The 26674-nt window shown below is 47.4% G+C and overlaps 1 protein-coding gene across 3 annotated transcripts in view; it reads left to right on the top strand.

Annotated features, from left to right (window-relative positions):
• The window catches only part of NRF1 (nuclear respiratory factor 1), a 73619-nt gene that overhangs the window by 4389 nt on the left and 42556 nt on the right, over positions 1-26674 (top strand). For 2 of the 3 annotated variants that reach the window (XM_065633028.1, XM_065633009.1), the window contains exons 2-5: positions 14893-15121; positions 17384-17498; positions 20267-20393; positions 20953-21093. In XM_065633028.1, coding sequence (XP_065489100.1) covers positions 14899-15121; positions 17384-17498; positions 20267-20393; positions 20953-21093 — 606 coding nt within the window. In that variant the 5' untranslated portion in view covers positions 14893-14898. Of the gene's footprint in view, positions 1-1516; positions 1544-14210; positions 14252-14892; positions 15122-17383; positions 17499-20266; positions 20394-20952; positions 21094-26674 lie in introns of those variants that run through there. The other variant, XM_065633017.1, reaches the window with a different exon arrangement.

Raw genomic sequence — 26674 nt, forward strand, 5'->3', positions numbered from 1 at the left:
GGCTGGTCTGGTTTGGTGGTGGATAAGTTGCCTGCCAGACTCTACGGAGTCCCTTCTATTGACAGACAGAAAATGGGGAGGTGGAGGCTTTTTTTGGTGGAGCCTGTGAGAGTGACAGGTGTCCTGATGCGCTTTGACGTTTTGATGTCAATGAAACACTGTGGTTTTGTTAATTTTTTTATCTTCAAGTAAGATTTAGCCGTACAAAGACTCTCAAGATGCTTTGGGTGGAAGGTGTATTCCATCCCAGCGTTGGCTCTATAGGATCGACAAGTCCAGCATCTCCTTTTCCTCCTGTTTTTCATCCTTTAGAGACCATACAGCGTATTTTTGTGCAGGGGGATGAAAGCGGGTGTCTCCGCAGTACGGAGTGTAGGGAGGTGCATTCACTTCTTGGTCCTGGGCTTCCTCGCTCGTATTATTTTTTGTTGGGTGTTGATTATTTTCCACCTCTGCAAGGCTGTGTGTAAGGCAGATGTGTGAATTATTTTATCTGTTTGCTGTCTGTATTGCCTATAAATAATAAATGGGCTGCTCAGACTGATAGCGACTGGGAGGGTAACTCAACTTTTTTTCTTACAGAATTCATCTGACTTCAAATACATCACCACAAAACCATGAAAGTATATTTTCATTTATATAGAACGTGCTTCTTGCTTGTACCCGGGGTGATCAAGAAATGCATCCAAAAGAAACCGAGTCCCTCCCACTGTTTATTACATAACCAGCTAATTAATCAAATGGGGATGACTTCGAGGCTTGGAAAACTTCCCCGTAGTCTGGGTCAAAAATACTTTCAATCGCACACCCTCAGAGTCTCCACGCTTTATTTACCTTGCAACATCCTCTGTGTAAGTTAATTCTTTTCCCCATAAGTTTATTTTTGCCATCAGCCAGTGGAGTCTCCTGCTGCCACTCCTGCAGCCGCTTTCTTGGGCACAAAGAAAATCCTTTAATTCCTTTTTGAAGGAGAAGAGACTTCAAATAGCGCTGCTCCCCTTCTTCCCTAGAAAAGCTGATTTGAAGCTCTTCTCATAGTTACTTTGGGTGGCAAGTTGTGTTTTTTTTCTGGCTTATTATTTCTACATCGTGAGTATTAATGGCAATTGGCAGGTAAATTGGTAAATTTGGTCTCTTGCTCGAGGAGGAGATGGTGTATATTTCTGTGACAGCTGTAATATTTAAACCCTGATAATGAGAAGCACGTGTAGATGGAGGTGGTGGGGAAAAAATGTGGAAGACATCTAAAATACAAAAATGTAGCAGCAAATAAAAACTTGCGGTCCATTTTCAGTGGATCAGATGCATGGTTGTGCGTTGCAGGAGCTCCAAAACCATTGAATTCCCACAGGATTTGCGTGTTGTGCTGGAAAAGCAGGAAAAGCCCCACTTGAGCACTGACTTAAGGTGGGTCAGGCCTGGAAAACCACGATGGCTCCACCTCGGATGTTCACGTGCGTGGGAGGGTTGAGATTCTGGTGGAATATTGCTCCTGTCAGCCATCCTGACCCCCGGCCCAAACTACGAGGGAAATAACTCCTTAGTAAGAAGAGTATTAGTGGATGTACTCATGTGTGTGATTGTTATAACCCTGCTTCATCTTTTAACAAATAACTCGGGTTTGACAGTCGAGTTTTGCCTTTACCTGAGTACTGAGCAGGACACTGCGGGAGCACGGTGGCCTCTTCGACAGCCTCTTTGTCAATTCTAGAGAGAAAAATATTCAAACCAGCTTTTAAATCCAGCGTGCAGATACGTCAGTAACTCGCGGACAAATCTCTGATCTAGTTGGGCTGTAGATGCACTTTTTTTTTTCTCCCAGAAAACACACATCTTAATCCTTTACAAATGCAGCTGCAAATGTAACACGTGCTGGATTTTCTCGCTTACCTCGTGCCTCATTTACAGAGGTGACGCTTTCCCTTTTCAGAGTCTTTGCTCATTAGTTTCCAGTGGTTTTGCTGGGTTTTTTTCCTTCCTCATCTGCAGTCTTTTGCAGGGCAGGCAAGCAGACGAGTTCTTGAACCAGAGGGAACCGTCCTTTCCTTTTATCCAGCTCCAGGTGCTAAGGGGAACAAATATTCTGGCTGTGGTGGCACTGAACCGAGCCGCGCTGGCCTCTGTCACCTCAGGTGCCCTAAAGGACGCTGCAGGGTAACTGGAATCCCCAAATTCTTCCCTGGGTAGTTGATGTCAGTGGCTGGCTGCAGACCTGCGAATGCACCACCTCTCCTCTTACACAGCATAGGGGAAAAAAACCCAACAAACCAGACTTAGGCAGAATAAGATCTTGAAAATAAATGTTATCATAGTAGGTATTTTGCCTACAGGTTTGGTGTTTGTTTTTTTTTTAAGACAGCATGGCCTGGTTCTTGATCTTTTTGTTTGCTCACAACATAGAGAGCTTCAGTATGCAGATAAGGGAAAGGCTGTGGGTGTTGTGTGCTTAGACTTCAGTAAAGCCTTTGACACCGTATCCCACAGCATCTCCTGGAGAAGCTGCAGCTCATGGCCTGGATGGTGTATCTGCGATGGGTAAAGAACTGGCTGGAGGACCGGGCCAAAGAGTTGTGGTGAATGGGGCCAAATCCAGTTGGCCATGAGTGGTGTCCCCAGGGCTCAGTATTGGGGTCAGTTTTGTTTAATCTCTTTATCAATGATCTGGATGAGGGAATCGAGGGCACCCTCAGTAAGTTTGCAGACAACACCAAGTTGGGTGGGAGTGCTGATCTGCTGAGGGCAGGAGGCTCCACAGAAGGATCTGGATCGATGGGCTGAGGCCAATTGTCTGAGGGTCAACAAGGCCAAGTGCCAGGTCCTGCACTTGGGTCACAACAACCGCATGAACGCTGCAGGATCGGGGAAGAGCGGCTGGAAAGTGCCCACGGAAAAGGCCCTGGGGGTGTTGGTGCCAGCGGCTGAACATGAGCCAGCGTGTGGCCAAGAGGCCAGAAGCATCCTGGCTGGTACCAGCACTGGTGTGGCCAGCAGGCCCAGGGCAGTGACCGGCCTGTGCTGGGCACTGGGGAGGCCAAACCTCCCATCCTGGGGGCAGTTTGGGGCCCTTCAAGTCAAGAAAGGCCTTGAGGTGCTGGAGCGAGTTGAGAGAAGGGAACGGAGCTGGGGAAGGGGCTGGAGCACAAGTGTGATGGGAGCGGCTGAGGGAGCTGGGGGTTCAGCTGGAGAACAGGAGCTGAGGGGAGACCTTCTGATCTCTGACCTGCCTGAAAGGAGCTCGGAGCCAGGGGGGTCGGGCTCTGCTCCCCAGGAACAAGCGCCAGGAGCAGAGGAAACGGCCTCAAGTTGCATCAGGGGAGGTTGAGGTTGGATCTGGGGACCAATTTCTTCCCCAAAGGGCTGTGGGGCATTGGAACAGGCTGCCCAGGGCAGTGCTGGAGTCACCATCCCTGGAGGGGTTTGAAAGGCATTTAGACGAGGTTCTCAGGGACATGGTTTAGTGCTAGAGTTGGTTAGGTTATGGTTGGACTCGATGATCCTGAGGGTCTTTTCCAGCCAAAATGATCCTATGATTCTATGTATTGCGGGGTCGGAGGGCAAATGAATTGAAAGGACAAAAGTATAAAATCGCAAGAAGAAAGGTATTTGTTTTGTTTTGTGGTCTGGAACAACTGGTCACTGCTTAGTTCATTGCCTGGGACCTTCTACGCGCACAGGTTGAATACCTGCTGGTATTCCTCATATCCTCACCCAGTTACGGTGTCACCACCCCTCCTAAAACCAGCTCCAGTCATACTGGTATAACCCACACTGGGTTTAGGGTCGACCAGACTGTTATTAAGCACCTCCCTGAAGACTCCATCATTAACAGAGCCATCAAGGAGGGGTGGGCCAGGCTTGCCATTTTAGGGTGGAAATTAGATAATGAAATGTGGTTAGGGCTGCGTCCTTTGCCACGTGCTAATCTGGTTGAATTAATGTGACATGAGGACTGAGTCCTTTAGGTCTTCACACCTCCGAGTCTCGGTCTAGACGAGACTCTCGCTCGCATCCCGCGGTAAAACACGCTTCTATTGTATTTTTCTGTGGTAGTCCAGCATAACCACTAATCCTCCCCATTAAAGAGGATTAAAACAAGAACATTTGCACGTTAATGCAGCCAGGCTGGGCCGCGCTCGGTGTTTTAGGCAGTGATCCTGTTGCGGTGAGGGCTGCTCTGTCATGCGGTGCCAGGAATGCTGTCGGCGATGGGCTAATGGCAGCTTATTAGGTTGGTAATTCTTAAAAGACCACTTTGCCTGTTAATTAAAAAAGCCGCATTGACTAGAGATGACTAACTTGCTTCACACTGTCAAAGTGACTTCTGGGCTGTGCAGATCAAAGTAAAAAAAATTGAAATTGGGATTTCTGTGTGGTTCTTTAAAGAAAATGAAATAATGTGTAAGTCGACAAAGTGTTACCTTTGAGAGTGGCGTTTATCTTGGGTTGTATTCAGGCCGGCTACACAAACTGCAAAAAATTTTAGGGAAGAAGGTTCTGCGCCAGTTGCTACTGGTGGATACTGGTAAGGGAGAGTCACCTCTGCGTATCGCAGTCCAAATGCTTAATGTGAAACCTGCAGATCCTGGGGGGAAGCCCGGGAATGCTAAACGAGAATTCCACGCCGTGGTGCACGATTTTACGGTGTAGTTTGGCTTGAGTTTTGGGTTACGCTTGCCGCCTGCCACGGGCCAGGATGCGTTGGTGTGACCTTCCCATGGGCTTCCGAATGCTGAATACATATCAATCTTTTCTTGGTGTCTTCGCAGCAAGGACTCATTCTGCTGTATTACTTATTATTTTTTAACTTACGTGAATTGCTTAGCATTTGAAAAGAAAGATGGATTTTTAAAAAGCAGAGTCCTCTGCGTTTACATACATCACGCTTTCCCCATGAGCTCCCGGTGCTCTGGTTGAGGTGGGCAACTGAAGAGAAGCTGCTTCGATGACCAGTCCAGCCCAGTTCAGCTGCTGGGGTAATTTAAAAGCGTGTTTTTCTTTTTTCCCTGGAGAATTTCATGTTTTCTCCGATGTGCTGCTCCCCGCTGACCTGGGCAGGAGGGACACCAGGCGTCTGCTCCAACTCGCCGGGCGCTGCGGTTCCGTCCTCCCCACCTTCACCGTCGCCTTCGGGATGAAACCTGAGAAGAGTCTTCAAGTAGAAACCGCTTCATCCTTACATTCAACACGTAGCTTCCTGCTGGCGTTGGGTGCTAAATATATGAATTTAAGCTGCAAAAAGGCCCTGCTGCGAATTGCATCGTACATCATTAAATGAACGTCCTATCACATCCCCAAAAGGTGGCTTTCAGCAGAAACTTCAGCAGCAAATAGGAGTTTTTATGCCTAATAAATATGTATAAAGTCCTATTTGTTTCTCTTGCAGACTTACAGTGTGTGAGGTTTTTCCTGCGGTGTGATGTGTTCACTCTTTTACGCGAGATGCCGATAAAAAGAGCACGTTAATAGAAGGACTTTTGGTTTCGTTTTCTAGAATCAATCTTATTTTAGGTCTTTTCATGCTGAGGCTGGTAGCACAGGGAATTTTTTCCCGTCCTAATGAAAAGGATCATTATACTAATCTTATGCCACAGGAGGACGCTGTGGAATGAGAGCTGGTTTCTGTAGTTTCCTGTTAGTGCTTGAGTTACAGCATCTCCGCCGATGTGTGGCAACTGTCCTCATGTCACCGTGAGCCAGTGTAAAATAAGATGTTTGCTTCAGTCTTGATAGAAGAGGCATAAACCAGCATGTCTTATCTTGCCCTTGTGTGGGGGATCGGTTGTTGCTGCTGACAGGAGGCGACGTCTCAAAATCCTGGGAAGTCAGGCCCAGCTCAAACCTTGCAGGGCTTCCAGAGTGACACAGGTTTCACCAGAAAAAAAGCCAGTTTTTATCAGATTGAGGTGTAGGCCAGCAAATTCTCTTCATGAGCAAAGGAAGGCTTTTTCCACAGCCATGGAAAAATAGGATTTGAGGGTTTAAATGTGCATTTTAAGTGAGTTGTCAAGGTATTCATCAATCTTGACCCTGAGGAATGGCATTGTTTCCTTATGCAGTGGTAGTTCCCTCTAGGCACAAGGACAGTATCAAATTTATCCTGAAGGTGAATTAACAAATAATATTTAACAGTGAGAGATGCCAATGCAACGTGACAGGCGAACCATCATGGAAAAAGCCAAGTCTCTGCTGTCGGGACTCAAACCACCTGCGAGGAAGGCCATGAACATCCTCTTTCATCTCTCCCCATGGAGGAAAGACCAGGAGAAGTTCTGGATCTCGCTTGTCGGTACGTAGCACAGATGAGTGTTGGAGACGGGGGCTTTCCTGTGTGCTTTGGGTTGGAAGCTGCACTCGCAGGAGCCCGTGCAGTTGCGGTTGGCTGGTACAGACCTCCTGCCATCTCGAGATTTCACCTGGAAGTGGTTTCTGAATCGGCACTGTCAGGAAACGCCACGAGCGAGCTCTGCGCCCGTGCAAGTCGAGCCTGGCTGGAGTCGAGCACCTTTGCATGAGAGGTACCAGCCCAGACGAAGGAGAAACGCGGCCAGGACAGCACCAAGCCAAGATTGACCGGCTCTCAGCTTGTCCTCTGTCCTCAACTGGAGGTCGGCAGCTCCTCTAATTCAGACCATCTCAGGAGGCATCAAAACTGGACAATTTCTGGCTGTCGTGATTGGAGGGGAGACGCAAGTCTCTCAAGACTTAACGAGGTTTGATGAACAGCAGTGATTTCGTGGCTCCTCGTGAAAATCATGGTGTGCCATCTCTTGGTTTGTGTCGCCGCCGTTTCCAAATGAGGTTAGTTCTCCGTGGTTACTATAACCATTGAAATCGGATTGGAAACCAACTGTATCAGGATATATTTACTTGCTTTAAAAAATGTGTAGAGGGCTTTGTGCCAGAAGAGCAAAAAGCAGTACCAGACAATTTCAAAGGTATAATTACACTCAAACAGGATTTGATTTTATTAGTAAATATCAAATTATTTATTTCTTGCTGGATCGGTTTTCCCTTACAAATTATTCCAGGCTGTCTTTGCAGGAAATCTGGATGCGCAGCCGGAAGTTTGAAATAGCTTTTAAAATAAAACATTCCTATGTACTAAGTGCATAGGAAGTGCTTTTTGATCTGATTGTGTATGTGAAGTATGAAACCTAGTTAACTGAAAAAAACCTCGTCGCGTTGGCCCAGATCATCAAAGGTATTTGAGATCCCTCCCTCTCGCGAGATGACACCGGTTGCTGTGGCAGGCAGACTGCTGTGGCAGGCAGACGGATGAGCTGTTGCAGCTGCAAACAGTTGGTCGTTCTTAAAATAAATCGGGGTGGTGTGGTCTCCTTTACCCGGCTCAGCGGGGTGCGAACTTTGCATGTGCGAAGCCACCACCAGCATCTTTGTGACCTGCTCTGCAAAACTCTGCTCCTGCAACGGCCGAGCGATGGGGACAAGCACGAGAGGAACGCTGAGCATCGGTGCTGCCTCCTTGCAGCATCGCTGAAGAAGCAGCATTTAGTAAGAACCACGGCTCCCCTCCGAGTTAGAAGGGGAAAGCAAACCAAGCAGCAAATGGCTAAATCCTGATTTATAGACCCATTTTCTAGCAGAGATGCTGATCTACGCGGCCAAACGCCACCGGAGAGCGGCAAGAAGGGGCTTAGCAGGCGGCGGAGCTGCTGCATGAGAATTAACACACCCGGATCACAGGATCCCTGTTGATTAACCCTCCACAATTGCCCCCGAGAACAAAAGTGCCAGTGTGATGTCGGCTGTTTAATGCAAAGCAAATGATTTATTTACAACGGAGGCTTGAATCCATTAAGGGCGTATTAAACTCCAGATGCTTGTCAACTTGACAAAAAGAATAGAAGAAAGGGAGGAGGTATCGCACATTTTCTTGAAAAACTGCAGCTTGCCAGCAGTGTTTCATTGAAGTTAAAAACCATGAAGAGGGTGACCAGCTTGAATGATGAGACAGAATATGAATTTTTTTCCCATTTTTTAAAATGTTTACACTGGTTTCAAGGCTGCTGTGTAGTGCCAGGCAGCGCTATGTGCCGAGTTCTCGCGTGGAGTAGGGTTGTCGATGAGGAATTGGTACTGACTGCAGTGTGCGGATCAAACAGAAAGTGGGCTGGGAAAGGAAAACCAGGAGTGTTTCCGTTGCTTTGAAAGAAATTAGGAAATAGGGCAGGGGGATTAGTCCGCAGAGTGGATATGTAGAATTTGCCCTCTCAAGTAAGTCATCAAAATTACTTAATGTTTAAAAAAAAAAAAATTAAAAACCCCCAGGAACATCTGGTGTTCCCTGAGCCAACCAAGCAACCACAATGTTGGCTTGTCTCTTCCTCTCTGCTTATTTACAGTGTGCCGAACACAACGCCGTTTTATAAACCCAGAGTGTTTGCAGGCCATGAAGCTTCATCAGTGCCCTGCTCTTTGTGTTTCGGTGGGTCCCTCACTGCTTAACAGGCTGGTTTATACCTTTTGAAACAACTCATCTGTGCTGTGGAGCCTCTGTGGCCACCAGCCTGGACCTCCACACGCACCTTTGTAGGTTTAGCTATTGACCCCCCGATGTTTCGGTGGGAGGAGGAGGATGAGGAGAAACTCGATGCAGCCTGGTTGGTTTTTTTGAGAGACATGAGCTGATGCAAGATTATCACCTCTTTTTTTTTTTTGGTAGTTACTGTGACTTCCCAGAGCATCTGGTTTGCTCCTATATAATCTAAATTTAAGATCTTTTCAGCAATTCAAGGGTAACTCTTCACGGGATGTTAGGCGGGTCGTGTAATGCAGCCTTTCCCCTGAGTCTCGTTGCTGGAAGAGAAGAGGGTTGATGAGCTGACCAGCCTGAAACGAGTATGGGGACAGCAAGGCAGGGTTAATGTGTCTATTCAGCTAATTGACACTGATCACTTATCAAGTGGATTCTGAAAAAGGATGTGTGTCTGTTAGTCTTCTGTCTTTCCTCCTGTGTCATTTCTAAATCCTTATATCACTGTAGGCTTGAGATCTTCCACCCGATGAGGTTGGTTCCTCTGTGCCCCAATGCTGTGCAGAGGCTGGGATGGGATTTCATCCCTCCCAAAACCTTCGGTTAGTAAATGTTGTGCTGTTCTACACTGAGCAGGTTACGTGAGAGCTGACCTCTCTGTTTGCTACTGGGGATTTGCTAATTCTTACATTTTAGATATAAAATATCACACCTATGTGGATGTGATTACGGGATACAGGTGAACTCTTCCCTTCTGGTGTTCTACTCACAGTGACTCACTCTTGATATGAAAATATGAAGCGTGAATTCTGACAACCAGGATTATTTGTGAATACAGAGCTCTTCATTTAACAAAGGAGCAAGTTTTGTAAGGAAGACAACCCAGTGACGTCTTGGGCTGTCTGGCACTGGCTTACGCAGAGACATTTGCTCATTGAGCGGGCTCTGAAACGCCCAAGTAGAAGGAAGATCTGGTTGCACAGCTTGACCATGAGAACTTCATCTTAGGTGTCTGGGATGTTAACGAGGCTGTTAGCTGTTCCCGCCCTGTTTCAGAACGGTAGGATCATAGAATCACAGGATGGTTTTGGTTCAGAGGGACCTTCGAAGATCATCCAGTCCACCTGCCATGGGCAGGGACATCTGCACCAGCTCAGGTTGCTCAGAGCCCCGTCCAGCCTGGCCTGGGATGTCTCCAGGGATGGAGCATCCACAGCTTCTCTGGACAACCTGTTCCTGTGTCTCACCACCCTGCGCATAAAGAATTTCTTCCTTATGTCTGATTTTTTTTTTTTTTTTTTTTTAAATATTTATTGCTCATCTGAGCAAGGTTTCAAGGTTTCAGATGAATTAGACATTGTGTGGGATGTGTTAGTAAAAATGACCACATGACTTAAAGTGCCAGGAGTGCCAGGGTTGGGTTAACGGTTGGACTCGATGATCTTCAGCGTCTCTTCCAACCAAAATGATTCGATGAGTCTATGAGATAAATGCTCCTCTCTGAGTTTAGACTGTTTCAGAGAGCAATGTCTTTTGCTGCTACAGCATCTGAGGTCAAACCGCTTCGGCGGTCTGAAGGATAAAAATAAGTCCAGAGCCTGTCTAAGAGAGTTTTTCCAGCCGTGCTGTTGTACCTCAGCATTTTTTCTGGTGTGGACATTTTATTTTTGGCTCAGTTTAAAGCACCCATTGAAGCAACATTAAACTAGGTGGTGGTGGAGGACGATTCCTCCAGTAGGATAACCCATGTGGGTTTTTATTGGTTATCTCCTTACATCCACAGCACAGCTTACACTAAGCAGAGAAAACCTTCACTTAAATTTAATGTAGACTTTATGGTTTTTATGTTCAGTTTCTGTTGTTTTCAGCTGGTTTCAGTGGTCTCGCTTCTGCTATTTTAGCGTGTTTTGCTCCTCCTGCATCTGGTTTTCTTCCAGCGATGGTGTCAAGAGCCATTGATCATAGTTGACAGTACATCAAAGGAACCTCTGACACCATCGTGAAGCAACTGCACTGTGTGATGAGAGGGACTTTATCCTCATACTTTTTTTTTTGAGCACTTTAAATGACTTTAAAAATACTTCTGGCCGTCATCCAAGGCTTCTGGACTAAGCAACAGGAATGTCTTTGCAGGCATCGTCATGTCGTTAGGGTTTCCTTATAGCTGAAACCGTTCTGCTTTCTAAAGGAAAACAGGAATGAACTCCTTTTGTGGAATGATAAATGCTCATCTCTAAAATTAATCATGAACAACTTTCTTTTTGTCCCCTGTGCCTGAATCCCTCTTAAAATCCAAGCGCGGACCCTTGGGGTGCGGAACAGATGCTTTTCTGCTGGGGCAACAACAGCATCAAGGGGTTGGTCATCACCAGCAGAAACTGCTGGTCAAGGTGTTTACCCACAAAGCCTGACTTGTGTCAGGAATCTTTGGGAAAAAATGGAATATATAAATAACTACGCAAGGTTTCAACACTCAAAGATAAGGCCCTTCAGTGGAGGCACCTGGACATTTTCTGGAGGGAAAACGTGCAGGTATGAAAACAGGGCAGAAGCTGGAAAAGTAGAAAACCAGAGCTCAGGTTAAACTAGAATTAATCCGAATTACAACTTGGAAATGAATTACTAGAGCTTGTGGTGGTGTTGCGTGCACAGTTGGGTAGGCTGTGCTGATTACTGAAGAGCTGTAGTAGTTTATTACATTTTTTCCAGCTTATTCCTACTTTTATGTCAGCAGAAAGCTTAAGAGCGAGGAAATCTGGTAGTGCCAGCGAGGAAGCAAAGTGTCCTGACTTGGAATGGGAGGCAATGAAGAGAGGGAAGAATTTGTAGCAGATTGGTGGTTATTAGACCTTGTTTGAATCAAGTGGACTTCAAATAAACATGCTGACCTTGATACTGATTATCCGAGTCGTTACTTATCACTAACTGCTTCCAAAACCGCCAAAATTCAACCAGGCGCCAAGCACCGAAGCAGGACGTGCGCCCATAAAAACAAGATTAAATGCACGTGTGTTTCAATGTGTATCGTTGCCCAGGAGGGGTATTGATGTTCCTTACCCAGCTGTCCACTCACTGACTCAGAAATGCAGAGTTTCGCTCTGCTACCGAATTTATTTTTTTAAAAAAGCATCATTTTTATTGTCATGGAGCTCAGGCTGCCTTTGATCAAACGTGTTTCCTTCAGTGTCCGAGGCATCCGCTGTCTTGAGGTTGTGTCTCCTGATGAGCTAAAAGGATACAACACTGTCAATTATATTCTGATCGGATTTTCCTGTGTATAAATACAGCTTTTGTTTTAATGGGAAGTGCTTAAAATGGTATTGCTTCATTAAGAAAAGCAGCAGTAAACTTTCAGAAAAAGCACGGGAGCTTGGGAAAAGTCTGCCCTGCTGAGCTTTTTTTTCTTTCTTTTTTAACTTTTTTTCCTTTCTTTTCTCCCCCTTCCTTCCCCTTTTTCCCCCTGCTCTGGTCTGGGGGGCTGCCCCGAGCCCCGGGGTGCTGAGCCCAGAGCTGGTACCTTGAGCGTGAAAATCCTCCTGGAAGCATCTCCTGTTGGTGCTGAGCTCGGGCTCCTCGGTGGAGCTGTACAGCTCTGGTGGAGAAAGGGCTCAGCAGGGACCCTGGGGGGAGGTTGCACCCCCCTCATAGAGTCATTTTGGTTGGAAAAGATCTTTAAGATCATCAGGTCCAACCGTTACCCCACCCCTGGCGCTACCCCATGTCCTGAGAACCTCATGTCCGTCTGTCCAACCCCTCCAGGGATGGTGACTCCAGCACTGCCCTGGGCAGCCTGTTCCAATGCCCCACAGCCCTTTGGGGAAGAAATTGTTCCCCAGATCCAACCTCAACCTCCCCTGGCGCAACTTGAGGCCGTTTCCTCTGCTCCTGGCGCTTGTTCCTGGGGAGCAGAGCCCGACCCCCCTGGCTCCAAGCTCCTTTCAGGCAGGTCAGAGATCAGAAGGTCTCCCCTCAGCTCCTGTTCTCCAGCTGAACCCCCAGCTCCCTCAGCCGCTCCCATCACACTTGTGCTCCAGCCCCTTCCCCAGCTCCGTTCCCTTCTCTCAACTCGCTCCAGCAATGGGATGTGATGGTCGGCAAATGGGATCTGTTGGGCAAAGAGCGGCTGTCCTGCTGCCCACAACCATTTTAGGGATAACACAATATTTTCAGAATTCTCTGCTAGCTGGGCAAGTCCAGACGAGGTGATGGATCGCAACCACCACAGGGCAAGACCGGCACAGTTTGGTGGTTTTAACGTAAGTGGAATTGTTCTCATGGTTATGACTGTTTTGACTCCGTACACAACAGACTTCTTTGGCTCGTTCCATGTCTCCTTTCAATATCTTAATCTTGCTGCTCCATCAGAAACTTCTCATCCCCTGCTCGACAACGTACCAGCCTCCGGCATTTGAACATGAAGTTTTCTCTTAGTGCTTTCTGGGGAATATTTTCCTTGCGTTTGAGATGCAGCTTTTTTTTTTCCTCTAAAAACAGACGTGCTTAAGTAAAACGTGGAAAATGAGTCCTGTTTTGAGGGCAGGACTCTCCAAAACAATTGCATCCCTATTTTTGGTACCTTCAAGTTGGAACTGCCTTTGGAAGAGTTGTTTTATAAATGTCCATAACGTTCAGCTCGCTGAGTTGCAGAGGACATTTTGAGGCATGTAGAAACAAGCCTTTAGAAACCAGCAGGTGATGGAAATTAAAAAAAAATATAGTCATATTTCAGCTGTTTGGTCAGTGGATTTGAGGCAGAAGTCGCTCCCCACCTGCCTCGTCTTCCATTTGTGCTCCGCACTATGGCAACTGGTTCTGAGCTTCTGTTTAAAATGCTGCTGGAAAAAATACTTGGTCATGCCTCGTCCCTTTGTACTCTCTCCTGAATTCAGAGCAAGGGTCTGGTCACAGAATCACATAGTAGTTTGGGTTGGAAGGGTCCTTCAAAGGTCATCTAACCTTCTTCTGCCTCCACCCTGACCTTCCATTCCTGTTTGCCCACGCATTAACAGCCTCGCCTGAGGTGTCTTCCTTTCTTCTCCATGTCTCGCACGGAGCATCCCACCCTTGTGACAGCCTCTCTTGCCCTGTCTCCGTTAGTCGCTCCTTTTTTGTGTGACTATTGGTCAATTCGGTCAAAATAGCCCTCTTGACAAGGTCCTTCCTCCTGGTCTGGGTCTCGGTGTCTTGTCAGTCCTGCCATGGTGTTCCATGGTTTGCTCAGCAGGATGTGGGGTTTGTGTTCGGTAGATGCCTAGTGATTATTTTTCAGGCTGAGGTTTTTGTCATGCTGTTTGTTTGCAAAGTATCGCATATTTATGGAAAATAGAAGCTATTGAAAGCCTTTGAAGGACAAAGCTGTGTGTGATGTTACTTGGCCACATATGAGACCACACCGTAGTCTTCATCCGTGCTTTTGGCGCTCTCCTCCTGATAAACCAAACAGGTCCCCATGAAGAAGGTGCCAATCAAGAGCCTTAAATTCCATAGCTGTACTTACGGGGTCAGAATTTGCTGGGTGTATTTTATTGTTCCCTACAGCTGATAATCTCTTTCCTTCTGCTGAGGGTTTTGGGGAGTGTGGTTTTGAGGGTTAAAGTGCTGATCCTTCTAATATGATTTGAAAATATCTAAGGAGGTGCTGTTCCTCACCCACAAATGTATGGTGGACACATGCTGAAAATCTCAGCGTAACTCCTGTCTTGTTCCTTCTACGCAGATTTATGTTCGTGGCGTGTGGTCCAGTGCCCTGCTGACTGTGTAAGCAGCTACTTTGCTCTGTGGTTTACCACTAGATGCATTAAATAAATACACTTTATGTAATATTTGTGCTCAGATTGTAATGATTTTGCCTGCTTCCGGACTCTAAGCAAATAATGCAACAAAATGGTCTGTAGAACGCAACTTGCTGCCAGCAAATTTCTGTGCTGGCATCCTCGTGTGTGTCCTGAGCTACTGAGGCTGGAGGAGGGAGATTGTGTATTGAGCATCTTCCCTGAAAACTACTTCTTGAAGAGGCAAAAATAAGCACCAGCTTTGATCGGGCCTCTCAATATGTAGTCAGTGAGGGGCACATAATCTTGGGGTTACAAGGTCTTTATAGACCTTTTCTCCAGCAATGTTGCTTGCCTCTCGGGGCTCTGCTGTGTTGTTTGGAAGCACGGCTTTTTCAAAACTCTCAAACTTCATCTTCTGGCTCCTGGGGTAGTTATTTCCCCCTCGTAGAAGACCACTGCCACCAGGGGAGATAATTTTAATTTCTCGTTCCCTCTTGGTCGCGGCCAGCTCACCTGGCTGGCTCAGAAACCTTTGGCTGCCCTCCCTTACGGTGCATCAATGTCAGTAACCCCTGTCCTATAATTTTATGATTTTTTTTTTTTTTTTGTCTCCTCTGACCGCAGCTATTGATGGAAGAACACGGAGTGACCCAAACAGAGCACATGGCCACCATCGAGGCCCACGCAGTGGCCCAGCAGGTGCAGCAGGTCCATGTGGCCACCTACACGGAGCACGGCATGCTGAGCGCCGATGAGGACTCGCCGTCTTCGCCGGAGGACACCTCCTACGATGACTCTGACATCCTCAACTCCACGGCTGCCGACGAGGTCACTGCCCACCTGGCTGCGGCAGGTAAAGTCAGCGGGATCACAGAATCACACACTGGCTGGGGTTGAAGGGACCTCTGGAGATCATCCAGTCCAACCCACCTGCTCACGCAGGGTCACCAGAGCAGATCACACAGGGTCCTGTCCAGGTGGGTTTGAATGTCTCCAGAGAAGGAGACTCCACAGCCTCTCTGGGCAGCCTGCTCCAGACTCTGGCACCTCGAAGTAAAGAAGTTTCTCTTCACGTTCAGATGGAACCCCCTGTGTTTCAGTCTGTGCCCGTTAAATGTCCGGCGTCGTTCGCCTAATGTAGCATTTGTGCAGAGATTGCAAAGAGCACTTGAGGGTGATGGGTGATCTTGTCACCCCACGGGATGCTCTGAATCCTTCATTTTTGCCCTGGCTTGGAATAGCGTTTCTTTGCAAGGTCTGCTGGTGCTTGAATCTTGCGGCACCTTATCTGTGTGTAATACAGAGGCGCTGGGAATAAGAGAACTGGTTTCTACAATAAAAAAGGTCCGTGGTAAATACTGCCTCAAAAAACGAAACTAAAATACGGAATATGTCAAAGAGCAAGCTTATTTCAGACCTGTATAAACAACAGCAAAAATAACCCAGGAGCACTACGCAAGTCTGCTTAGCAAGGGAGCTCACACGCCAGGCCTCTCCCACAGAGATGTCACAAAGGGTCGTGGCACATCTGAACTGGAGAAATATTTCAGAATCACAAACGCCTTTCAGTGAAGCCTCTGCTAAATGTCCACCAGGTTTGCCTTGTAGTGGATCTAGCGCACTAGTAGAAAAATGCAGCCATAAATAAACACTCACAGACTTGTCTGACTCCTTGTCAGACTGAGGAGTAAAGCTTTTGATGTCCTTGACCAAACCTGTGAAGTTCCACCACCCCACTGAGCATCCCACACCTTTTGCTTTTCAATTTTCCAACCTCAGCTCCTGCAGGATGTTTTCTTTCCCCCTTCCCTTCTAGCACAGAAGATTTTCCATCCTTGGTGGTGCTTGCAGGAGGGGTGTCGGTGGCTCTCACCTGCCCAGACCAGGTGGACACCCCAAAACAGGAGCAGCCCCATTTCCTCGGGACAGGTGGCTGCAGCTCATGGCATGACCCAAAGCTTGCCCCAGACTCAGTGTAGCCCTTCCTCGTTTCTCCAGAGCAAACGTTTTTCCAGTCCCTCAAAAGTCAATGTTTTTATTCTTTTTTCACAAGCACAGGATGGTTGGAGCAGTATGCAGCAGTGCTGGTAGCGCTCAGGTTGGTTGTTACTGATTAACGAAATCTGGCTCTGTAGTGTCACCCAGAGCTCTGTCCATTACCATGTCTCATCTCCCAGAGCAGCTGCCCAGAGAAATCATATCCTGGAATGCTACTTTTATTATCATCTACCAGCTTCAGTAGCTTAGGACTTCCTGATCCAGGAGCTGCAACTTCGTTGAACACAAAAATATGGTGGTTTTATGGCCCTGATGTGATCTTTCACCTCTGAAACAGAGAGAAACTACACACAGAGCAACCAAGGTCTGCTCAGGAGTCAAAGGCAAGTCCTTGAGCCTGCATTAGAGACCACTGGGGCTTTTGGACTCTGCATTTACTTCTGGAGGTCGCAAATGGAAGCACAATCCACCGCATGTTACTCAATTTACATCCAATTCACTTAATGAAACTTCCCCTTACACAGACTCTGTGTCTGGGGTTTGATCACGAAAGCCGCCCTGCCATGGTCCCCACTATTCTGTTGTAGGATCCTGCTGAGAACTCTGGATTTTCAGTTTATTTCCCATTAAAACTGGTCCTTAATCCCCAGGGAAAGCCTCAGACTCCTGCTGCTGTAGTTGAGGTGTCCGAGCAGGATTCATGGCGTTGTACCTGGGATCTTCTCTCCTACCACCGGGTTCTCCTCGGTTGCAGTCAGTTATTTAAAGTCTTGGCGTACTTGAGAGTTTATTTGGTATGTTTGGAAGATAAAACACATAGTGATGTGATTCTAAGGAAAAGTCTGGACTGAAATACGTGGCTTTCGCCTGGGATTGAGCTGGGACTTGTCAGTCTGGGGTATGGAGCCTTTTGATAACATGTCTCCGATGCTGGAGAGGAGGGATCCAAACTGCTGGGGAGCTCAGCGGGGATTTTGAGTCACCCAGTCCGGTGGGGAGACCCTTGAGCCGAGCCCTTGGGGCCCAGCCCTGGTTGGGGGGACAATGGCAACGTCCTTTCTGGCCAGTTCCTGAGCTGTATGTGTCGACTGACCCTTTGTGGGTTGATATTTTTCAGGCCCCGTGGGGATGGCAGCAGCCGCTGCCGTGGCAACGGGTAAAAAACGAAAGCGACCACACGTTTTTGAATCCAACCCGTCAATCCGCAAAAGGCAGCAGACGCGTTTGCTACGGTAAGGACTCGATCTGTCTCTGGTGCCACGGGTGGGAGACCCTGTGCTGGCCACAAGTTGCCCAGCTTGGGGATTTTTTGAGGACCTTTTCTGGAATCCAAGAGCTTTTATTTTGCAGAAATGGATTAAATTGCAGCTCTACTCATCTTTAATGTGATGTTATGATCACTAGGACTGATGCGACCGTTCTGGTGCGATCCACTATTCTGTTTTAACCCCAGCTGGTCACAAGTTAAATCTACCATGGTACCATTGCCTTGCAAGATATTTGTGGTGCCTTTAACAGCCTGAGAATCACAGAATAGTTTGGGTTGGACCTTTAAAGGTCATCTAGTCCAACCCTCCTGCGATGAGCAGGGACATCTTCAACTAAATCAGATTGCTCAGAGCCCTGTCCCTTCTAGTCTTCTACATTCTTTTTCTAGTATTTTTTCTTACTGTATTTTATATTTTCCCTTTTCGTCACTATTGCTTTTTTAAAAAAAATTGACTTGTTGCTACTGTTGTTTAGCCTGTCCCCTCCAGAGTCACTGAAATCTGTGCTCATTCAGAATCTGTGCTCTTATTTCTAAAAGACAAAAAAAATCTAAAGATTAAATTTAGTGTGCTACAGGGTCTGTTATCCTCTGTCTTATGTTCATGCACATTTTATTATCGTTAAAACAAACTCTGCACATATCAGAAGGGGTGTGCATACAGCACAGACTAACAGTCTTGTATGCAAACACCTTTAATTTTTTTTTCATTATTGTTTTGGTCTCTAAGTCCAATTAATGGCCAGAACTTTCCACCACTTAAATTCTGCTATTGACAGTGACTAATGCACAATACAGTATGACCAAAATATGATACACTGCTTTTAATAGTGATATTTTGCAGGGAGATTGAATGACTTAGTGTCCGTCTGGAGCTACAGCCGTATCCCAGCTCTGCAGTGGCACAAAGAACTTATCTACATAATGAAAAAAGTCTTTTCTGCATTATGAAATGGTCCTGTAAATAAATCTGGTGCGTGTGAACCTGAATTTTCACTGCCAGCCGAGCCCGTTGTGTGAGCTCTGCGCTGCAGACTGACCCAGCCTGTAGCGCACGGCATGGGGAGAATAACCAAGGGGAGTCACCTGCCAGAGCCGAAACATTTTCTTTACGTTTAGAAGCTTGTTCTGTAGGCGCTGAACTGCCGTAGCCCTTCAGGTGTTGCGTTCCGGGTGCTCTGAGGCCGCCTGATGGCCACCGAGGAGCACCGGTGCCGCAGCGACTGCACCAGCTTTCCGCCAGCCTGGAGACATCACCTGCAATTCCATCTGCAGGGAAACAGTCCTAAATATTGGCTGCTGCTATTTAATAGGTGTTGGAACGAGGCAATTTTTGCTTTTTAAACTGATTTGGGTTTAACTGGGTTATCGCGCAAGAGATGGAGTGTTTGTCACCCCATTAATTTGCTTTTTTTTTCCCCGCATGCACATTAGTGCACTGAAGTAGTGATGGCCAGAGTTTCGTCTTTTGTCCCTCTCTCCTTTTCTAACTTGTGTAAAGTTGGTGAGAAATGAAGTTTGTTTCATTATTCTGCTTACCCATCTGCTGAGTTCCACAACACCCTTGGCACATGATCAAACTGGAACAAGCTGGAGCAGCGTTGGTGTTAAATATTCCCTGGGAGCGGACTCCCTTTCTTTTATAGCTTCATTCTGGTTTTCCCTCCTTGTCCAACTCTGCTGACCCAGCCATATTTATTGCAACGTTTCTGAAGAGCAAATTCTTTTCTCTCTTGAAACATGAATAATATATATTTTTAAAACCTCCTATTTAAAGGAATTCTTTCTTCTCCCTTCATGCAACTACTTCATTTTACTACATGCAAGTTCATGACAAAACACAGCGTTTTTTTGTGCTCTGATAATTTTGACATGTTTGTGCTTGATATTTACACCACTGTGAAGCGAGAGGGAAGTTCCAGGTTCTGATTCTGGGATCCCTGTGGAGCTGCTGGTGGTGTTGGTGCTTTTTGGCAACACGTCTGCTGCTCAAAGCAGGTTCTGAAATGAGCAGGGCAGGTACTAAACTGTCACCTGATGGAGCGCTCAGGTTATCTGGTGATAACCGCTACTCCCTCTTGCTTTATTAGTTTCTGCCAGCGTTTCTGACACATTCTTCTGTGTTGCTTAAAAATGAATAAGAGGTGGAAAGTATGCAATGGAACATTTTCTTCCTACAGAGAGATGGTTCCGAAGGGACTTGCTGATGCGGCCGGTGTCAGTGCTGAGCTGTTGCAATATTTCTGGCTCTTGCCTGTCGTGTAGTTGTCAGTTTAACGCTTACGGGTCTGGTTTGAGCAGGACTTCGGTACTAGAGAATTGCAATGGATGTAAAATACCCTGTGTTTGCAATCCTCTTTTGTTGAATCGTTCAAGTTGTCTACCTTACAAGTTTTGTATTGCTAATAAATACACTTAGATGGTGACAGAGCAGATATGCAGACTTTTGTTGTCATAGCTTTGCTGCTCTGGTGATTTCTCTACTTTTTACATGAATGGAAAAAGGAGAGAAGGGAGAACAATTGATATTTGAGCTGCTGGGTGAGCGCAGGGAAGGCAGCAGGCCTGCGGGAGCCAAGGAGCAAGTCGGATATGCGGCTGATCCGACCAGTTTGGGCTCCATTTCTCACCTGCTTTGTGAATGAGGAAAGTTAAGAAGGGGAATTTACAATGCCCAGGGTTGTGTTTCTACAGGGCTCGCAGCTGATAGCTGTTGGCTGTTTTGTGTTTCAGGAAGCTCCGCGCCACGCTGGATGAGTACACCACCCGAGTGGGGCAGCAGGCCATCGTTCTCTGCATCTCGCCCTCCAAACCCAACCCTGTCTTTAAAGTATTTGGTGCTGCACCCTTGGAGAATGTGGTAGGTGTCTGTAGGAAAAGCTGAGTGATAAATCGGTCACCTTCTCTGTGGGTTTCAAGGCAGCCTTGCAAGCCTGGTAGTGAGCTGAAAGTCCTATCTAAAACCCTGGGAAGAGGGTTTCTGGTTGTATGGAGAGTAGTACTGAGGTCCTGCCTTCTCTGCATGAGTGGTTGCTCAGCACACCTCACCGGGGCTGAATATCCTGGATTAAAAATTAAAAATCAGAGGGAGCAGGTAGTGCTGAGCTGTTTGAAGTCAGCTCAGCTGTCAGTGCTCGTACCTTGCTGCACACCAGACGGTAAATGGAGCAGATCCTCACTGTGATAAATCTTGCTTCAGAACTTTTAATCCCGTAAATATTTCCACTTGCCAGCGTTACTTGATGTTTCATCATCAGCCCTTCAAAACGGCCACGTCTTCGGGGCCAGTGGGTATTTTTTTTCTTGCTCGCTCCTTCTGCTCCGCAGCACCTTGGGGAAGGCGGCTGGCCCCGCGTCCTTGCCCTCGCCTCTCCTGGTGCTCCTTACCTTGTTTACCTGAGCTTAACGATTCCCCACAGGTACGCAAGTACAAGAGCATGATTCTGGAAGACCTGGAGTCCGCGCTAGCAGAACACGCTCCTACGCCTCAGGAGGTTAACTCCGAGTTACCACCCCTCACCATCGACGGCATTCCCGTCTCGGTGGACAAGATGACCCAGGTAAGCAGCCAGATGTGGCAGAACTGGAGAGATTTGGCATCTTGCAGTCACATCCTGTTATTTTGCAGTGGAGCTTATGTCTACATCTCCAGGGGACGCATTCGATCTCCTCTTTCCCATGGGACTGTAGCAGCTCAGGTAGTAGTTAGATGTGAAGCTTTGTTATTTGGGCTTATTTTCCAGATGAAACAGTAGAAATGCTGGGAAGGATTAGAGCTCAGGCTGCTGGGAGCGTTCCCCGTTGAGCTGTTTTTGTCACCTCGCATCATCTATGGACAGGGAAGATATTTGTTCCGTACCTCACAGTGATTTTTAGGAAGGTCGCTCCTGGAGTACTGTTTGGCCTTGTGTTCCTTGGACCTTTCTTGTGTGCTCTAGTTCGTTCCCTCCTCTGTTTTCTGCTGTGGATTGGAGCAGAGGAGATCTTGCTGGTGGTTTAACTCCAGATCAGACCCTGGGTGAGATATTTCTGATGGAGACTGGGGGACTTCCCTTTGTCTCCAGGTCCAGCCCTGCGTTAACCTCCTTATTGCTGGAAGAAAGAGGAGAGGACCCCCCAGGGGACCTTCCTTGGTGTAGGAGGGATCATCTCTAGGGACATTTCTGGTCAAAACACCATTTCCATTACTTAGGTGGAATCAGACGAGCTCACAGTTCAAATAAAATTATACAAAGAAATCTCCTGTGCCTTGGCTGGTAACAGATCGTGTTCCTAATCCGTGCCAACAGAAGAAAAAAATTTAGTCACTGGATTTTTAAGTCACCGTGAAAGGTGGTATATGCGAGAGCTGTTCACAGGCAGCTTTTGGTTTGTATCATTAAGTTTCCCGTGGAGATGGGAAAGTAGAAAATTGAAACATTTTACTTGTAAAGTAAAATCAGAGACAACCAAAAGATCACAGGTATGTAGCTCTGAGTTCATTTATATGGGCAAAAAAAATGCTGTTTTCTTTCTGACTTCTTTATGGCCTCATCATTGTCGTGATTAAGCTGAGTAACATCCTCGAGCAGTGCGAGTAGTGACGTTGGAGGTGCCCGTACCCACAGCACGTGGGCTCTGAGGAAGGAGCAAAGACAATGAGCTGTTACTGGCGACGTGCTGGGAAGAAATGGGAGAGAAGTGAGTGTGGAGGAACGAAATCAGGATGTGAGGTTCTTGCAGTCCAGTAACCCATCTGAGAAACTTCTCTGGTTGGCAGCGCGCAGAATATGTGCACATATAAAAAGACCAATAGAAAGACCTGTGAATTTTTGGCTGTTGGTGTTGCACGCGCCTCCAAAGCAGCAATAACAGTGACAAGCTCTCACTTCAGAGAAGCCCCCAGCTGGATTTATAATGCATATTGTTTATTTTTTGTGATAGAGTTGGAAACGAAATATTTTAACGTCAAAGGTCGCTTAAGCGTTTTCTGCTTCTATTTTATGGATAAAATACTAATATCCATAGAATTCTGTGGTTAAAATACTAATACTTTTCGTGTTAAGCTAAAAATAAGGTTGACTTTTTTCTCCCAAATGTGGCATGGCCTCAGTCTTCAGGAAACCTCGCACAAGTTGCCCCTGGGGCTTGATTGCTCCGCATCTCCACATGAGAAGCAGCTCTCCATTCTGAGGCACTACCGGCTGGCAGAGTTTTGGGTATTTTTCCCCCATGTGCAACGCTCCTGTGTTCCCCGGGGTTCCTTATGGCTCTGTTAAATGACAAACGGTTTTTCTTCTCTGTGTTCTGCAGGGCCTTTGGTCAGCACGCGTGCAAACTGCAGATGCAGCAGCATAACAACGTAAAGCCTCTTATTTGAAGTCCTCTTGTGCTATACTATGGTAAAACAAGTATCTTAGGAGCAGCCCTTGTCTTTTTAATGTGATGTGGTAACTCAAAACAGCTTTGTGAAGGTTTCTCCTGAGCTATATGGACAGAACCCGTGCTCTTCATGCCCGGTTTGGCTGACCGTCGCTGTCCCAGTTAGCCCAGCCGCTGTGCCGTGGGCACCCAGTGCTGTGCTACCTCAGTTTCTCCATAAATTATACAGGGATGATATTTTATAAATGTCTTTAAACGTTTTTTTGAGATCCTTGAATGACTGCAGGCCACTGGAAGACAGAGCACTGGATTTAACGGACAGGACTGCAGACTCCTGCGTGGATTTTCACAACCCAACAGGTCTCCTCGGAAAGTTTTCAAGGAGTAAAATGGGGCATGTGGTGTTTAGGAGATTATTTTGTTACTGAAATCTTCCAGCTGCTATAGATGGGGTGTTTCAAAAAGATGGACGCAATTTGAAATCACTACATCTCTGCAACCACGAACCACCCATGAACGAAACTCTTACAGTCTGTGGAGCAGTTCCAAAAAGGTTGCTAAAACTTGAGAACTCATTAAACCGTTTGTAAATTTTTGTGTAGTTGTAACCATGTTTGGTCCATCTTTTTGAAACACCCTGGTTTTTGCCAGACTTGGGGGGCAAACTTTAAACAGAATCGAAACACATATATGCTGAACATGATGAAGACACCATGCTGGGTGTTGGTCGGTTGTTTTTTTGCCACAGTTGCATTTGAAATAAATTAGTTTGAGAGCGTGGATGACAACTCTGACTCCCACGTCACTGCAACCTGTTGCACCGCTAGAGGTGCCACCGTTCGTTTGTAGGAACCTTGATTCGCAGAGCTGCCAATACCCCTCTTTGTTAACAAGAAATGGGCTTTTTCGACTAAGTTTCACAAAGCCCTATGGAAAACCGAAATATTCGTCAGTATAAATTGGACAGCCCAGTTAAGAGGTGTGTCACAGGGAGTGGAAAAATGAGGCCTCTGCTTCCAGCAGCTGCAGGTGTCAGCAGGTAGAGGCGTTAGCTCCTCAACGAGGAGATGAAAATAACTCTCCTTTTAATTGCTCTGCTTCCCTCATGGTCTTGAGGGAACTAAAGCCTTCGCTAGCCTGAGATGCTTCTATGAACTTGCGAATGGAGAGCATCACCCCCTTTGTGCAGAAAAAACCAACGTATTGCGGTGGGGCTTTTACCCTGCAGCTGTTACACAGAGAAGTCTCGTTGCTTTATGGACTTTGGCTACGTTGACACTACACGTCAGAGCTGAGTTTGCCCTTAAACTCGCTCTCCGTTGCTCGCTGATATGGTTAAGGAGTCAGATTGGGCAGTGCTGAGGTCAATGCTTCGGTCGGCTCTCGCCGAGGTCACTAGAATTCGTTTATGCTTTTCTGAACAGGTGATTTGTCCTTTAATCTGACTTTTTTTTTTAACTTAATATGCCCGTATGGCTTGCAGTCTGCTTATACAAGCCACCAAAGTTGATCTGGGCCTCTCAAAAATCATCTTGACGCCCGTTTGCGTGCTGCCCTGCAAAAGGCTTTAGCACAAGCAGCAGATACCTTCGTGTGCGTGATAGTTTGTATGTAGGAGAAGCCAAGTGCCGCAAGACGGTCACTAAGCTCAGTTTGTGGCTGTCGGATCCTCTCCATGGAGGGGCAGGGACCGTCCTGCAGTGCTGGGCCCCGTCGCTGGGGTGAGAGCCGTACTGGTGCTCCCTTCTGGTCCCAGTCAGGGGTGTGATGTGGGGACCGGCAGCTGCCGGCTGTCGCAGCGTTTAAGCTCAGAGCCTGCGTCATGCCTCCAGTCCTGGGGGCAGTTTTGGGCCCCTCAGCTCAGGGCTAAAAACGGTGGCCCCAGGGGTGGCGGGAGCACCTCAGTGCACAAAATGGCGGCACCAGGGGCACCCGAATCACCTGAGGGCTCAAGAAGTCACCTCAGGGCTGGAGCACAAGTGTGATGGGAGCGGCTGAGGGAGCTGGGGGTTCAGCTGGAGAACAGGAGCTGAGGGGAGACCTTCTGATCTCTGACCTGCCTGAAAGGAGCTTGGAGCCAGGGGGGTCGGGCTCTGCTCCCCAGGAACAAGCGCCAGGACCAGAGGAAACGGCCTCAAGCTGCGCCAGGGGAGGTTGAGGTTGGATCTGGGGACCAATTTCTTCCCCAAAGGGCTGTGGGGCATTGGAACAGGCTGCCCAGGGCAGTGCTGGAGTCACCATCCCTGGAGGGGTTGGTCAGACGGACATGAGGTTCTCAGGACATGGGGCAGTGCCAGGGGTGGGTTATGGTTGGACCTGATGATCTTGAGGGTCTCTTCCAACCCAAATGATTCTTTGATTCCAGCAAGAACAAGCAGTTGTGTCCAGCGCTCAGATCTCCAAACCCTGCTAGATGGTGATCCCGAGAGAGACAGCCCGATCCCCCGGTCTGCCCCTGTGGAACATGAGAGCAAGTCACTCATTCTTATGACTTGACCATGGTTGCAGAGAGCAAGACAAGAAATATTTGCATGAAGAGTAAATCCATGAGCAGACACTTCCATGGGGAAACCCACAGCACCTCCTGCTTTTTGCATGCTGGCCAGGTTGTTAATTTTGGGTTTGATTCCTGTGGCCGGGCATAAACTACTGCGTCTGCTGAGTGACGGTGCTGCTTGCTGAGGTCACCCAGGCTGACCCCGCGTCTTGTCTTTGCCGTGATGAATTTATGACGGCAGCAAACCTGCAGAGAGCACCCTCCAGCGAGACCTCGCCGAGTTCGCTCAGGGACACACGGTTTTTCACAGCAGGAAATTCATGGTGACAGCTTCGTTGCGGCCTTGACAGATGCCTGGCGTTTTCATCCGAATGTTTAAACATTAATTGGAACTTTTAAACTTAAAGAACATTTAGTCTAAAATGGGCTGTTGCAAAAAGAAGAGCCAGTGAAGAAAATACCTGGGTTCTTTGTTGCAACTGCTGCTTTGCTCTCTTCCACTTTGAGGTGCAGCCGAGGTGCTGGGTGGACTGGACTTTGCTTTTCCCAGGTGCTGCTTTTTGGAGATCCTGAGGCTGAGCTGTGGGGACAGATAGAAAATTCCCAGCAAGCGTTTTGCTCCCTTCTAGAAACCACTTTCCTTAGCAGGGTGTAAACCTTAAGACCGGAGCATTTCTGGGTGCTCTGCATGCAGGGACAACTTGTTGTTCCCAGCTCTGAGGTGCAGTTGTCTGTGCTTTGGGCCATTGCAAATGGTAAAATCAGGATTAGCTCCTTACCGCTAACACTTGAGTTTAACGTTATGACTTAAAGGATGCTCAGTCTGTGTACCAAAGGGTGCCAAAGAAACATTTCTTAAAGTTTCTCTCAAAAAAACTATATGAGCCTTTCCAAAGCTGGTGCTTCTGTAAATCAGAGTGAACTGCTGGGTTTTTTTATGTAGCTGAGGTTTGATTTTTGGGTGGTTCATGGCTGGAGTGGCAGAACACGTGGCTCCCGCAGATGAAGTGGTTGCACCCCGAGAGCTGCAGGGTCTTTGTCTCGGTGCCGTAGGCTGTGCTGCTGGAGCGAGGCCTCGTTACAGCACTAATTAGAGAAGTCCTCGCGTGGAGCAGGTTGTAACGCCGCTGCTGATTGTCTCCCTGGCGGATTAAAGCCAAACCCTCCTTAACAAGTGCCTTGAGTAGCTTGAGCCGCTGAACTCCCTGGGACCAGTAATTAATCCAGCTGGTAACAAGGAGCAGGGCTTGCAGATCGCAATTCTGTGAAGGAGCTTTTAACTG

The sequence above is a fragment of the Caloenas nicobarica genome, chromosome 1 (genome assembly GCF_036013445.1).
Source record: "Caloenas nicobarica isolate bCalNic1 chromosome 1, bCalNic1.hap1, whole genome shotgun sequence".
Classification (NCBI taxonomy): domain Eukaryota; kingdom Metazoa; phylum Chordata; class Aves; order Columbiformes; family Columbidae; genus Caloenas; species Caloenas nicobarica.